At 37.7% G+C, this 11167-nt stretch overlaps 1 protein-coding gene across 6 annotated transcripts; it reads left to right on the forward strand.

Annotated features, from left to right (window-relative positions):
- Nucleotides 1-147: 147 nt before the first annotated feature.
- On the forward strand, nt 148-9076 carry caz (FUS RNA binding protein cabeza). 6 transcript variants are annotated; one of them, XM_085957883.1, is made up of 8 exons: nt 148-274; nt 1614-1751; nt 2341-2785; nt 4394-4425; nt 7210-7346; nt 7627-8045; nt 8299-8574; nt 8836-9076. In XM_085957883.1, exons 1-8 carry the CDS (start codon nt 265-267, stop codon nt 8861-8863), a joined length of 1485 nt encoding a protein of 494 aa, XP_085814009.1. In that variant the 5' UTR covers nt 148-264; the 3' UTR covers nt 8864-9076. The 6 variants fall into 6 exon arrangements, with proteins under 6 accessions (XP_085814009.1, XP_085814011.1, XP_085814010.1 ...); XM_085957885.1 differs by having other exon boundaries at nt 8842-9076; XM_085957884.1 differs by having other exon boundaries at nt 2344-2785.
- Nucleotides 9077-11167: the final 2091 nt, after the last annotated feature.

Raw genomic sequence — 11167 nt, forward strand, 5'->3', positions numbered from 1 at the left:
TACATTTTCAACACTCATGACAAGGCGTAGGTACCTACTATATTTTTTGCGTAAATACTATAATTTCAAAACTACTAATTCGGTGACAAAAAGATGGCAGCACTGACTCTATTATTTTGTCTGTGAAAGGAAGCGGATATTAATCGCGCTGTCGTCCGTGGCGTCCTTGTCGTTTTCTCGCCGTTGGGTTTCTCGTTTCTTGCTTCGGCTATTCGGCCTCATTTCCTGCATTGATTTCAACCGAGGACGTCCATCTTTATCAATATGGGCGAACGTGAGTATTCAATTTCTTCATCCGAATTTATCTTTGCTAATCTTTGGAATCATTATTTTTATCGTTTTGAATGACCTTTCTTCTTGTCTTAGCGTAGTTTTTGATTGATTATGTTAATGCCTTGCAAACACTTTTCGGTTTATTTGTTCGATAATACATTGAATGACTACATGATGCTTATTTACTATTCCGCTTGATTTGTGTTGTTTTTGTTTGGACATTATTCGTTATTTTAGTACCTCTATAATATACATTCATGCCGGTTTAGCCCACCTCCTAAGTGGGCCGTCTTTCCGATGGTTTCAATTTCAAACCTCACCCAGTTTTCAAATCGGATTGCCTCAGGATTCTAGGGCCTAATAAATCTGTTGGAATTGTTCTTTGCCGTGTTTTCGTGTCGAAATAAATCTTGTAAATCGTCAACTTATTCGATTGGGGATCCTCACGGAAATGTGCCCGCCAAAATGACCGGCTCGAAATTCCGACCTATTGCCATTGTGTATTTTGCTCTGCGTCTAATTAAATTTAGTCAAGCAGAGCCCCCATGTCTATGCGTCAGCATTATTTTACCACGCATTCAATTTTTATATCGGAAATTCTAATTTTTATCGCATCTAACGGCACACCACCCGACATTTTTTGACAATGTGCGCGCATGGCTTTAACCCATGTTCTCTATTTTTAATATTTCTACTTCCCTTACGATATTTATCAGGACAGCATCCTTTTCTTCATATCTGACATTACCTTGCCGCCGGACGGGTTATTTTTAAAAATGATATTTCGGTGATTTTTATTATGAAATTTATTTTGGTTCTATTTATATATTGCCTTGGCTACGGAGTTCGCATAATGTCTAATTTCACAAGGGCGGTGCAAATGCGAAATAGGCCGAAAACATAATGAATAAGTTTCGCTTGAATTGCGAAGAATGGATTCGACATATTGCTGACTTAACTTAAATCACCATGTTCGATCCTAAGAGGATCATACGGCCCTCCATAGAGTGGAGGTTGTATTATCAGATTTTTGTTTTTACGAAAAAATGATGTTAGCCACTTGCTCAACCTATTCAGTCAGTACTCTCGGTTCTAACACACATTGAAAAATAAAATGTGAAGTTACCAGTCCCGGGACCCACGACATTATAAGAAGCTGGCACGTTACCGGTTGGCCATCGTGAACGTTGACTCAGTGTTAGCTATTTTCAAAATTATCCAGTGCCCAAACTGGTTGACCTTTTGTACAGTGGTAAATATTCTTTCGGTACCCCGAGACTTGCTCTGCCAGGTTTCAATCACTGGAGCCAGCTAAATTGAGTCTCTGTTTGTTTTCACAGAGTACGGGGGCTACGGAGGGGGAGGATATGCGACGCAGTATTCTGTTCCGCCACCCGCGGGTGCTGCCCCGCCTGCTTCCACTTATGGAGGCCAAGCGCCTGCTGCATCTTACGACTCATGGGGGGGTCAGGCACAAGGTGACTTCACTATTCACTCGCCTTAATATATCACTATTTTCGTAATATTTCAAATCACTTTCCTTGTATTGATGATTCACGATATTTACTGTCATTTTAATTTGAACCGTTTTTTTAATGTTATCCATAAATTTATAATGTACGATTATTGTTTTTAATATTTCCCTTTTGTTTTATTTTCTTCTAATTTAATCTATAATACGTAGTTTTGTTTTATTAGTACATTTACCGATAGTTGCATACGCATACGGGATTGTTTATTATTTATCTTTTGGAAATCTATAAATATGTTGAAATATTTAGTATTACCAGGTCAACAACTATTTTCAAATTGACTGAAACGCGATTAACGTTAGTTGCCAGATCTGGCTCTCGTCGATGGCTGCGTGGACTCAGGCTTGGTGACTGCAATTCAAAGTATTCAGTTTTCCTCCTACTGCGTCCTAAATTGATCGGTCATTGATAGACCTGTTGATTCTTCAATAATCGACAGGGTTGAAAATCGACCCGTACAACTATTCAATTTACCTAATTTTGGTATAATTTTGTGTATCGGACTAGACAAATAATGTGAAGAATATTTTGTCAGCAGCGGGAACGGGAGGCGGTTACAATAATGGCGCTTCAGGCGGCAACTACAACACGGCCGCAGGAGGGGGGGCCTCTTACGGGGGAGCCGGAAACGCCGCCGGAGGGTATGGCGGTGCCACCGGTGACCGCAACACCTCGTGGAGTGGAAACAGTGACAGGGGTGGAGGCGGCGGCGGTGGGGGCTATGGAGGCGGTGGCGATCGTAACTCCAGTGGCGGCGGAGGATATGGCGGGGCCGATAGAAGTGGGGGTGGAAGCTATGGAGGCGGCGGAGGAGGAGAGAGGGGCTCTTGGGGGGGAGGTGACAGAGGAGGCGGCGGCGGGGGAGGTTACGGCGGAAGCGACCGCGGTGGGGGCGGGGGTGGTGACCGCCGAGACAGGTCTTCCGGTGGCGGATACGGTGGAGGCGATAGAGGATATGGATCTCGCGACGGTGGATTTGGGTAAGCAGTTTTCCTTTCAGTATTAAACTTTTTACACAATTTTTAATGTCATCTAAAAATCGTTTAGTTGCAATATTTAAGCAGTCTAAAAAGAGCTATTGCATTTCTCAAGTTTGTGTCATTTGGTAGCTTGAGTGTCTATGATGGTATATTATGCATATGTTTGGCTGGAGTAAGAAACATTTAAAAACCAACAGCAAAACAAAACTTCAGGTTACAAACTTCTGTCGTGCTGTCTAGGAATCGAATGGACTCATCTGAATTTGGTTAATTCGTGATGATTTGGTATTGTGAAGGTTGGTGTCGAAGAAATGGTTCATATGAAATCAAATTAAATATCTGTCCCGCAATCGCAAGGTGTCATCGTGAAGTATTTCAATTGAAACTAGAGTGAAGATGTGAGGTGTCACGAGTCCAGACCAGTAGAGGTAGAACTTGTGACACCGTTAGTGTTTTATAGGCAGAGCCTACAGGATGTGGTTGTGTATTTCGAGATACATTCAGTTGGATTGAAGTCAATATACATCTAAGTTTAAAAATATCCCGCACATGAGTGTGAATAAAGTATGCATAGGTATCTTGTCTTGGTTTTATGAAAGAGCTGGTGACCATTGCTATTTTAAAACCAAAGAAACTGATGTCCTTTCTCAAGAGAATGACTTTATTATGATTAAGTAGTTGTGAAACATTGAAATTGTTTTAATTTATATAAATGAAATTGCTGTGATCTCTTCTGTTGACAGGATATGTTTATTTTGATTGACGTGACATTCGAAACGTAGTTTGAAGTTATATGTCGAGTTTTTATCAATTATGGGGTTTTTAGTTCCAAATTTAAATTTTCCAAAAAGAGGATTCTAAATTTATGGATAGTTTTTAATATAATGAATTGCTATAAATTAGCTATCGTATTGCTGGATTGGATATCTGGTGAGCCATTTCATTGAGTTCCCCTTCATTTCCCTGAATTACAAAATTATGGGTGTATAATTAATTCTAATCAATAATATAAATTTTTCTATAATATTACATGGGTCTTTGGATGTATTGTTGAGAGGTTATTTGGTGTCGTAAAGAGTGGATTGATTATCAGTGGAAGTCACGAAACTTTGAATTGCAATAACTGCTTCCAATATCAGAGGGTTGTATTAAACTTGTTGGTCACTCATTGCAATGGTTTAACTGAGCTCGTTTCCTGCGATTTTAATATGTATGGCAAACTTCAAATCTCATCTAAACGAACGCACATAATATATTATATGTATTAAGCGAGAGGTTAACTATTAATAAGTAATGGGAGAAGCGACCGAAGTCGATTTGAGTTCTGGATTATTATCAACGGTTGAAGGTCACATGTGACGAAAAATCATTGCTGCAAATAATGTGGTCATCTAAACGAGGGTGTACTGCGGAAGTAGGGTATTTGTTTGAGCGGATGTCGCATCGTCTGACCGGACCGACTGACTTGACAGACTGACGAGAACGAGCAGGAGACTTGACAGTACACGAGGGCAGGCAAAGGAATGGACAAGGAACAAGAGTTGCAGTGTTTCCGTTTGTCTTCCCACTTGACTAAGAGTTGTCAGTAATGAACGTCTTTTGTTATAGCGGCGGCGGCAGGGGGGGAGGTTTTAATAAAGGTAAAGCCCAGCGCCTCGTCGCTCGGAGCTATTCTCATAATATATAATGAAAACGTACTTGATACTATGGATTGTCCTTGAAAGAGCCACACCCGCACTCGCATCTTTGCAATTGCAATAATTAGTCATGTTAAAAGTATATAACCTATGTTGGTGGTAGTTACAATACTTGTTTCTAGATTCTACAATAGCACAAAGTATGCCTAAAATATTTCATTAAAAATCAATTTGAAATAGACAATCTTTTGTATTGCTGTACAATATTCTGTTGTATTGTATAGTATTTTAACATAACTAGAGAACCTGTAAATGTTTGCATTTTTCTTTTTAATTGTCACGTCCATCAACATAGTGATTTGATATCACAAATATGTGATTCCACAACATAAAAGTTACGCCATATGTTTGGTGTGTTGTGATAGCATTTGTTTCGGTAATTTCCATGTTAAATATATTTTTACATGTGACCTATATTGCATTTAATGACAGTATACCTTTTATTATTCTTTTTAGAATTCTTTCTAGTATATCAAACCAATTGCTTTCGGTAGTGTTTGACAAGTAAATTATCACAGATGTCAAAATTGGTACAAAATGAAATAAATGTTGGTATACATAATATCCTTCCTACACACAATTATGATCATAAAAATTGGAAACCTCCCAGAATAGAATAGCTCTTTCAAATATAAGGTTATTATAGAACAAGTGAGTTAAATGGTATCACAACTTTAGGTACTCAATATCAAATCAAATACTGAAATTTTTTTATCATTAGCTACTAGCGAATCGTTTCAGAGTCTGAAATTCTGAATTGTTTTTTGTAATAGTAAAAACCCCTTAATTCGAAATCGATATTACTGAAAATGAAAACGTATTTTGAAATACAAAATTTAAATTTTACAACATGTTTTACACAGTTTCCAAAATTTGTTTCTGATTAATATCGGCGGTGAGTCCGCTTACGCATAGTCGACCAGTCTCCAGCAGGCATCCATGAGGCATAAAAAAGGAAATCAGCATTAACACATGTGGTTTTGGCGTCCAGTCATACTTTCTGGTCCAGTCGACAGTGTGTAAGGGGTTATCGTTTGTTAACTGAATTAGTGGAAAGCGCTGTAAATAGATGTTTTAAATTTAGCCGAATATTTTCATTTACGGTTAATTCGGTATTGACAGGGTTTTACTATAATACTAATCATGTGCTATATAAGTTATTTTACCATTTCATACTCCTGTATGGTTTTAGCATGTGGCTCTTTCACTCTCCAAATATCACAGTTGACTATTTCTCTCACTCGAGTAAGAATTATAATGTTTGGAGTTTCATATACATTCATCGAGTACAAGACAATATTTTGTATAATAGCAGGTTATTTGGTAACTAAGTAGACTTTCCACGACCATCACGGCGAAAGCAATACTTCCCTATATAATTGGCATTGTATGCAATATTTTCTCTCATTTTTGTATATGACAATCCAATTAGGTTAATTATTAAATTAAATTTGTCTTATTTTGGACCATCGCAATGAAGGTTGTGAGGCTTTTTGGCTTATATTATATATGTGTAATTTCATCAATCTAATGGGTGAGGTAAAATAAAATAATTGATTCATTGTAATGTCAAATCCCGAAAAATAAATTGTTACGTTATAATAATAACTACGATAATAGAAAATTTGGAGTATTATACATAGCAGGAAGAGAAACCCCGAATGCAGTATTACTACTATGAATTACATAAATATGAAATGCAACATTCAAAATCTCAATGTGCATAATATGAGAAACTGCAGAAAGCAGGCAAAATTTACTAAAGTAGTGGAGTTGCATTGACCAATGAAGAACTTCATTAAGTGTAGCACTGGGATCCAAAATCCGTTGTATATAAAATGCAACAGGATACTGCGGAATGTAAAAACACTACAGAAGGTTCATGACTATTTGTATTTCAAGTTTTGAAATGATAGTAAATAGTCACTACATTTTTGTTTAAACAAAACAGTGTCGCATGTAAATGGTAATTTGATGATCTAACTATACGTTGAGGTTGATAAACTAAACTGTTTGTAATTTTGAAGAACTATGGTATATGAACACGTGCAATGCTTGGAGGAAACCGAATTGTGTTAACGGTGGGATATATAGATGCATTATAAAGGATTGTGACTTTGGAATTGTGAGGATTATATTTTGGACGGCCTCAGAAAAATCCTTGTTAGTATAAAACTTCGAACCCACATTTATCGCATACCAGGCGATTGTTTTACTGATTGAGCTATCGAATTAAGTACATTCATGCATAAATACATATTCCTTAACACTTCCTCATCTGATATTCTGTCTGAAATTAAAAATAAAAAATGACATACACCGAGTATAAAAATATTGGTCGCCTTAGATAAGGGTTTAGTTATCGCATCAAGATTTCAAAGTGGTTCCTAGTGTATAAAATAAATAACTTATTTTAAGAGGTTGGTACTTAAGAGGTTTTGACGTGGTATGACAATAATAATAAGAAACATAAATACATTGTGTCGAAGAACAGTGTTTTCACCACCGACGTAATAAATGATCAATAATAGAAAATGTAATTGACACATAACTTTTTAAGTTATTGGCGCTCGCCTGATAGTTAAATTAACATAGGCAGTGAAATCAATGGATCCATAATTTTTGAAACTGCACTGCATAGATATAGATTCAATCAATTATTAATTTTTATTATCACTATCGATGGAGTTTCACTAGCCGTACTAATCGTGTTATTCTTTTATAAAGGAGGTTACGGGGGTGATAGAGGAGGCTCAAACAGTGACATGATCACCCAAGAGGATACAATCTTTATTGCTGGCATGGAACCCGACACGTCCGAAGAAGATATTGCGCAACACTTTGGAGCCATCGGTGTCATTAAGGTGAGGACATACATATTCCTTTCATTCAGTTCAGTAAGCGGCCGATGATTACGGCGAGTGCACTCTGTGTTCTTTATTATCTGTAAAGGATCCAATTTGAAACCTCGCTAGAGCAAAACCATTTTCCTAAATAACAATCACTTTCAAGAGTAGATTGTTTGATGTGGAATGTATATTTGGCTTCTAGCCTAGTCATTTCCTGTTATTTTTTATCATTAGGCTAACTTCAATATTTTACATGTGCCATTTGATTTGAAAATATAAATTATGTTAATTTCAGAGTGACAAGCGTACCCAGAAACCTAAGATTTGGATATACAAAGATAAAGCCAGTGGCCGACCTAAAGGAGAAGCCACCGTCACATATGAAGATGCCAATGCTGCCACATCCGCCATTCAGTGGTTTGACGGAAAAGAATTCAACGGCAACACTATAAAAGTGTCCCTGGCGCAGCGACAGAACAATTGGCAAGGAGGCGCCAGTGCCGGGGGAGGACGCGGTGGTGGCGGTGACAGAGGAGGCAGCGGAGGAGGTGGAGGATTCAGAGGGAGAGGTCGCGGTGGGGGTGGTGGAGGAGGCGGACGCGACAGTGACGGCGGTGGCCGTGGGGGCGGAGGAGAGGGCAGGGAAGGTGACTGGAGATGTCCCAACCCTGACTGTGGAAACACAAACTTCGCCTGGAGAAACGCCTGCAACAGGTGTGTATTTTTCTAAAAACTTATTCCTTTCATCGACCCCGTCAACGCTGCAGATCTTTTGAATACGAGAAGCTTCTGTATTATTATTTTAACGAGGGGAGAAAATCTGTCCCATTTATAAAACTCATCTGTGGTAATTATTGCCTCATGTGAACCTGTATGGGAAACATTTATTTTTTATATTATTTTATTATAGGTATAAATAATTTTTCATGTATGGATTGTATTTTTGATTTATTTTTTCATTTTCCAGGTGTAATGAAGAAAAACCGGGTGGTGGAGGAGGAGGCGGCGGAGGAGGAGGAGGTGGTCGTGGTGGTGGTGGCGGCGGTGGCCGTGGAGGTGGCGGCGGTCGCGGTGGCGGAAGAGGCGGCGGTGACCGAGGAGGAGGCGGCGGCGGCGGTGGTTGGGGAGGTAGAGGCGGCGACCGTGATGGCGGCGATCGCGGGGGCGATAGAAGAGGCGGAGGTGGATTCCGAGGAGGAGACAGAGGAGGCCGCGGCGGGCCCATGCATAGAGGTGGAGGAGGGTGCGTTAAAATTTCAGTATTATTTCTCTACTGCCCCATTCAACGCTGCAGACAATTTTCTCATCTGAAATTATCTGTTTTTTATTATATCAATGGGCATAGCAATGTTCCAATAAAAACTCATGTGGAATTCTATATTGCATGTGAACCTGTCTCTGGAAAACAATTATAATGAAATATTTTTAATTTTATCCATATTTAAATTCTCGAAGTTATGAATTTATTTGAAAAAAGATCTACATGAAAATACGTTTCTTTCAGAGGCAGTGATCGACAGCGGCCATATTGAATATAGAATCTCAATCCTGCAACTGCCGGATGACATCGGTTACAAATAATTTTAAGACTTCCTCTATGACCATAATATAAGAATTACAGCATTTAATTAGTGATTTAATTTCAACTCATCAGTATTTCTGTCTGATTGTTGTGTGCGTGTCTGTGTGTATGCGAGAGTGGACTATATCGTTCTGGATATTAAATACCTTTTTTTTTTAATTGACTTTTACTGTTCATATTTATACCTTTTCCTAATTCCTTGTACACAGACTCAGATATTGTAGAAAATTATTGAACTCAGGAGAGCGCAGCTAAGATTCATACACATTGAAATATTGTGGCAGTTCCTATACTTTGCTGATTGGGTTCTATTACTCCAGCGGATCAAGAGAACAACACGAGTGGAAGGCTTTGTATGGCGACACGTGAGAGGCTGCGAATTTTTTAGTAAAAATAAACTTTTTTTTTTTAATATATTGAAAGTTTATCATAAACACTTAACCAGTCATATGCAGATAACCAGTCCAGTTACGATTTGTGTATCTGAGGATTGTTTCTCATGTGACTGGCAAATTAAGTCATTGGAAAAAATTGATTTTTTCCAGTGACTTAATTCTGTCTTACTCTAACCGTTAGCAGTATTTTTAATATTTATTTAGTACATGTTATAATGAAATGTTTTCATATTTTAATATATGATGGGTAATTCTCCTCAATGTTTAATGAAAAATTTGCTATACAACTCGCGGGCTGCAAAAAATTTTGGCGGGATGCAGCCCGCCAGTTGAGTTGGACGCACAGAGTGGAGATATAAGCTTGCCGATTGCTTACTCGCATTAATAGTTCATTTTTGTTCAGGTCTTGTACAGATGTTTTTTAAGTCAATAGCTATTTCAGTTGTAACACCGTTATCAAGATTTATTATATCATTTTGTAGCACTGGCGGCTCCCTCTTTAGGTCATTCGGTCATTGACCTGCCAAAATAAATACCTTACAATCGACATAATTAGTGCAGTTTCTCTTCTACATTTTTTACTCAGCAATAATTTCAACGAAACATTTTCCGAGTCGATCAAAGTTCTCCAATTTATTTGCGTCATACCAATGACAACAGTTGAAAGTGAAAGATGTTTTTCCACTCTCAAAAGAATAAAAACCTTTCTACGCAATAGGGCCAGGATAGACTGACCGCTCTTGCAATGCTCAGTATTGAAAAAAAATATGTGGGAAAAATAGACAATTTTTATGTCGTGTGATTGATGATTTTTCAAAAAGCAAAGAAAGAAAAGTGGACCTGATTTACAAAAAATTATAACGCGTTGTGTGCAATTTCGGTTAACGATGGGTTGGCGTTATGAAAAACGGACATTTTTTGAAGGGTTAGTAGGTACCGACCTACAACAATTTCTAGCACTTATTCTATAATGTATAAAAAGTCAATTTGCAATACGTCTTTTCAGTATACAACGAAAAGGCAAATTAAAATAATATATTCAAAATTGACCTGCTAGGTTTTTCCGGATTAAGCCGCCAATGTTTTGTAGAATGACAATTTACGTCTGGGTATGGTTTTTTTGTTTATGTTTTTCTCCATACATCTTCACTGTTATAACGAGCAACTTATCGGATATACCGAGCAAAAATATTGTCAAAAATTTTTACTGCTGTTTTTAAACGGCAAATAATTTTCAACTATAGACGCGATGCAATTTTGGACTCGCTGTCATTCGGAGAGAGAACGTCGAGCTGAGAACACATCAATTTGTTTCGTGATGGTGACGGGGGTATTAATTCTTAAATCGTGCAAAGATGACTAAAAATGCTACCCATTTACTTGAAAAAGAAAACATGTCAATGAATATATTATTATTGTTACTAATAGAACATTTAATGGACGCATGTTGGATTTATATGACAAATTATATTTCGGTCGGCATGCGTTATTTGCACCCGCAATCTGCGCATTGCCTAGCCACGATCTTTTTAGACCGTGCCTCAACTGAGGTATAGCCTTAATGTGTAGATCGTTAAAAACATTTCGACCCTAAGCAATAAAATCTGATCGGACAGGATGCCGCCGGGATCGCATTACGTTTATGACACTAGTTGTGCAGTAACCAGTTATCCACCAAAATGTAGTTTTGAGTTATAAGCATTTGAAGTTGAAATGTACACCATTTAGTCAAGATAATGAATAGTTATAATTTTTTTTGTAAATTATTACTTGAAAACATGCCTTGTGATTGTATAAAGACTTTTTTAATAATATGATCCGTTTATAATATATTAGGTTAATATTGTAATATAAAAAAT

The sequence above is a fragment of the Rhyacophila brunnea genome, unplaced genomic scaffold, assembly GCF_057557595.1.
Source record: "Rhyacophila brunnea isolate RB1 unplaced genomic scaffold, BYU_Rbru_1.0 scaffold_7, whole genome shotgun sequence".
Taxonomy (NCBI): Eukaryota; Metazoa; Arthropoda; class Insecta; order Trichoptera; family Rhyacophilidae; genus Rhyacophila; species Rhyacophila brunnea.

What these genes read in the sequence shown, in the direction of transcription:
- caz (XM_085957883.1), top strand. An exon ending in ATGGGGGGGTCAGGCACAAG is followed by an intron (nt 1,752 to 2,340) that starts GTGACTTCACTA and finishes ATATTTTGTCAG; the next exon opens with CAGCGGGAACGGGAGGCGGT. An exon ending in ATGCATAGAGGTGGAGGAGG is followed by an intron (nt 8,575 to 8,835) that starts GTGCGTTAAAAT and finishes CGTTTCTTTCAG; the next exon opens with AGGCAGTGATCGACAGCGGC.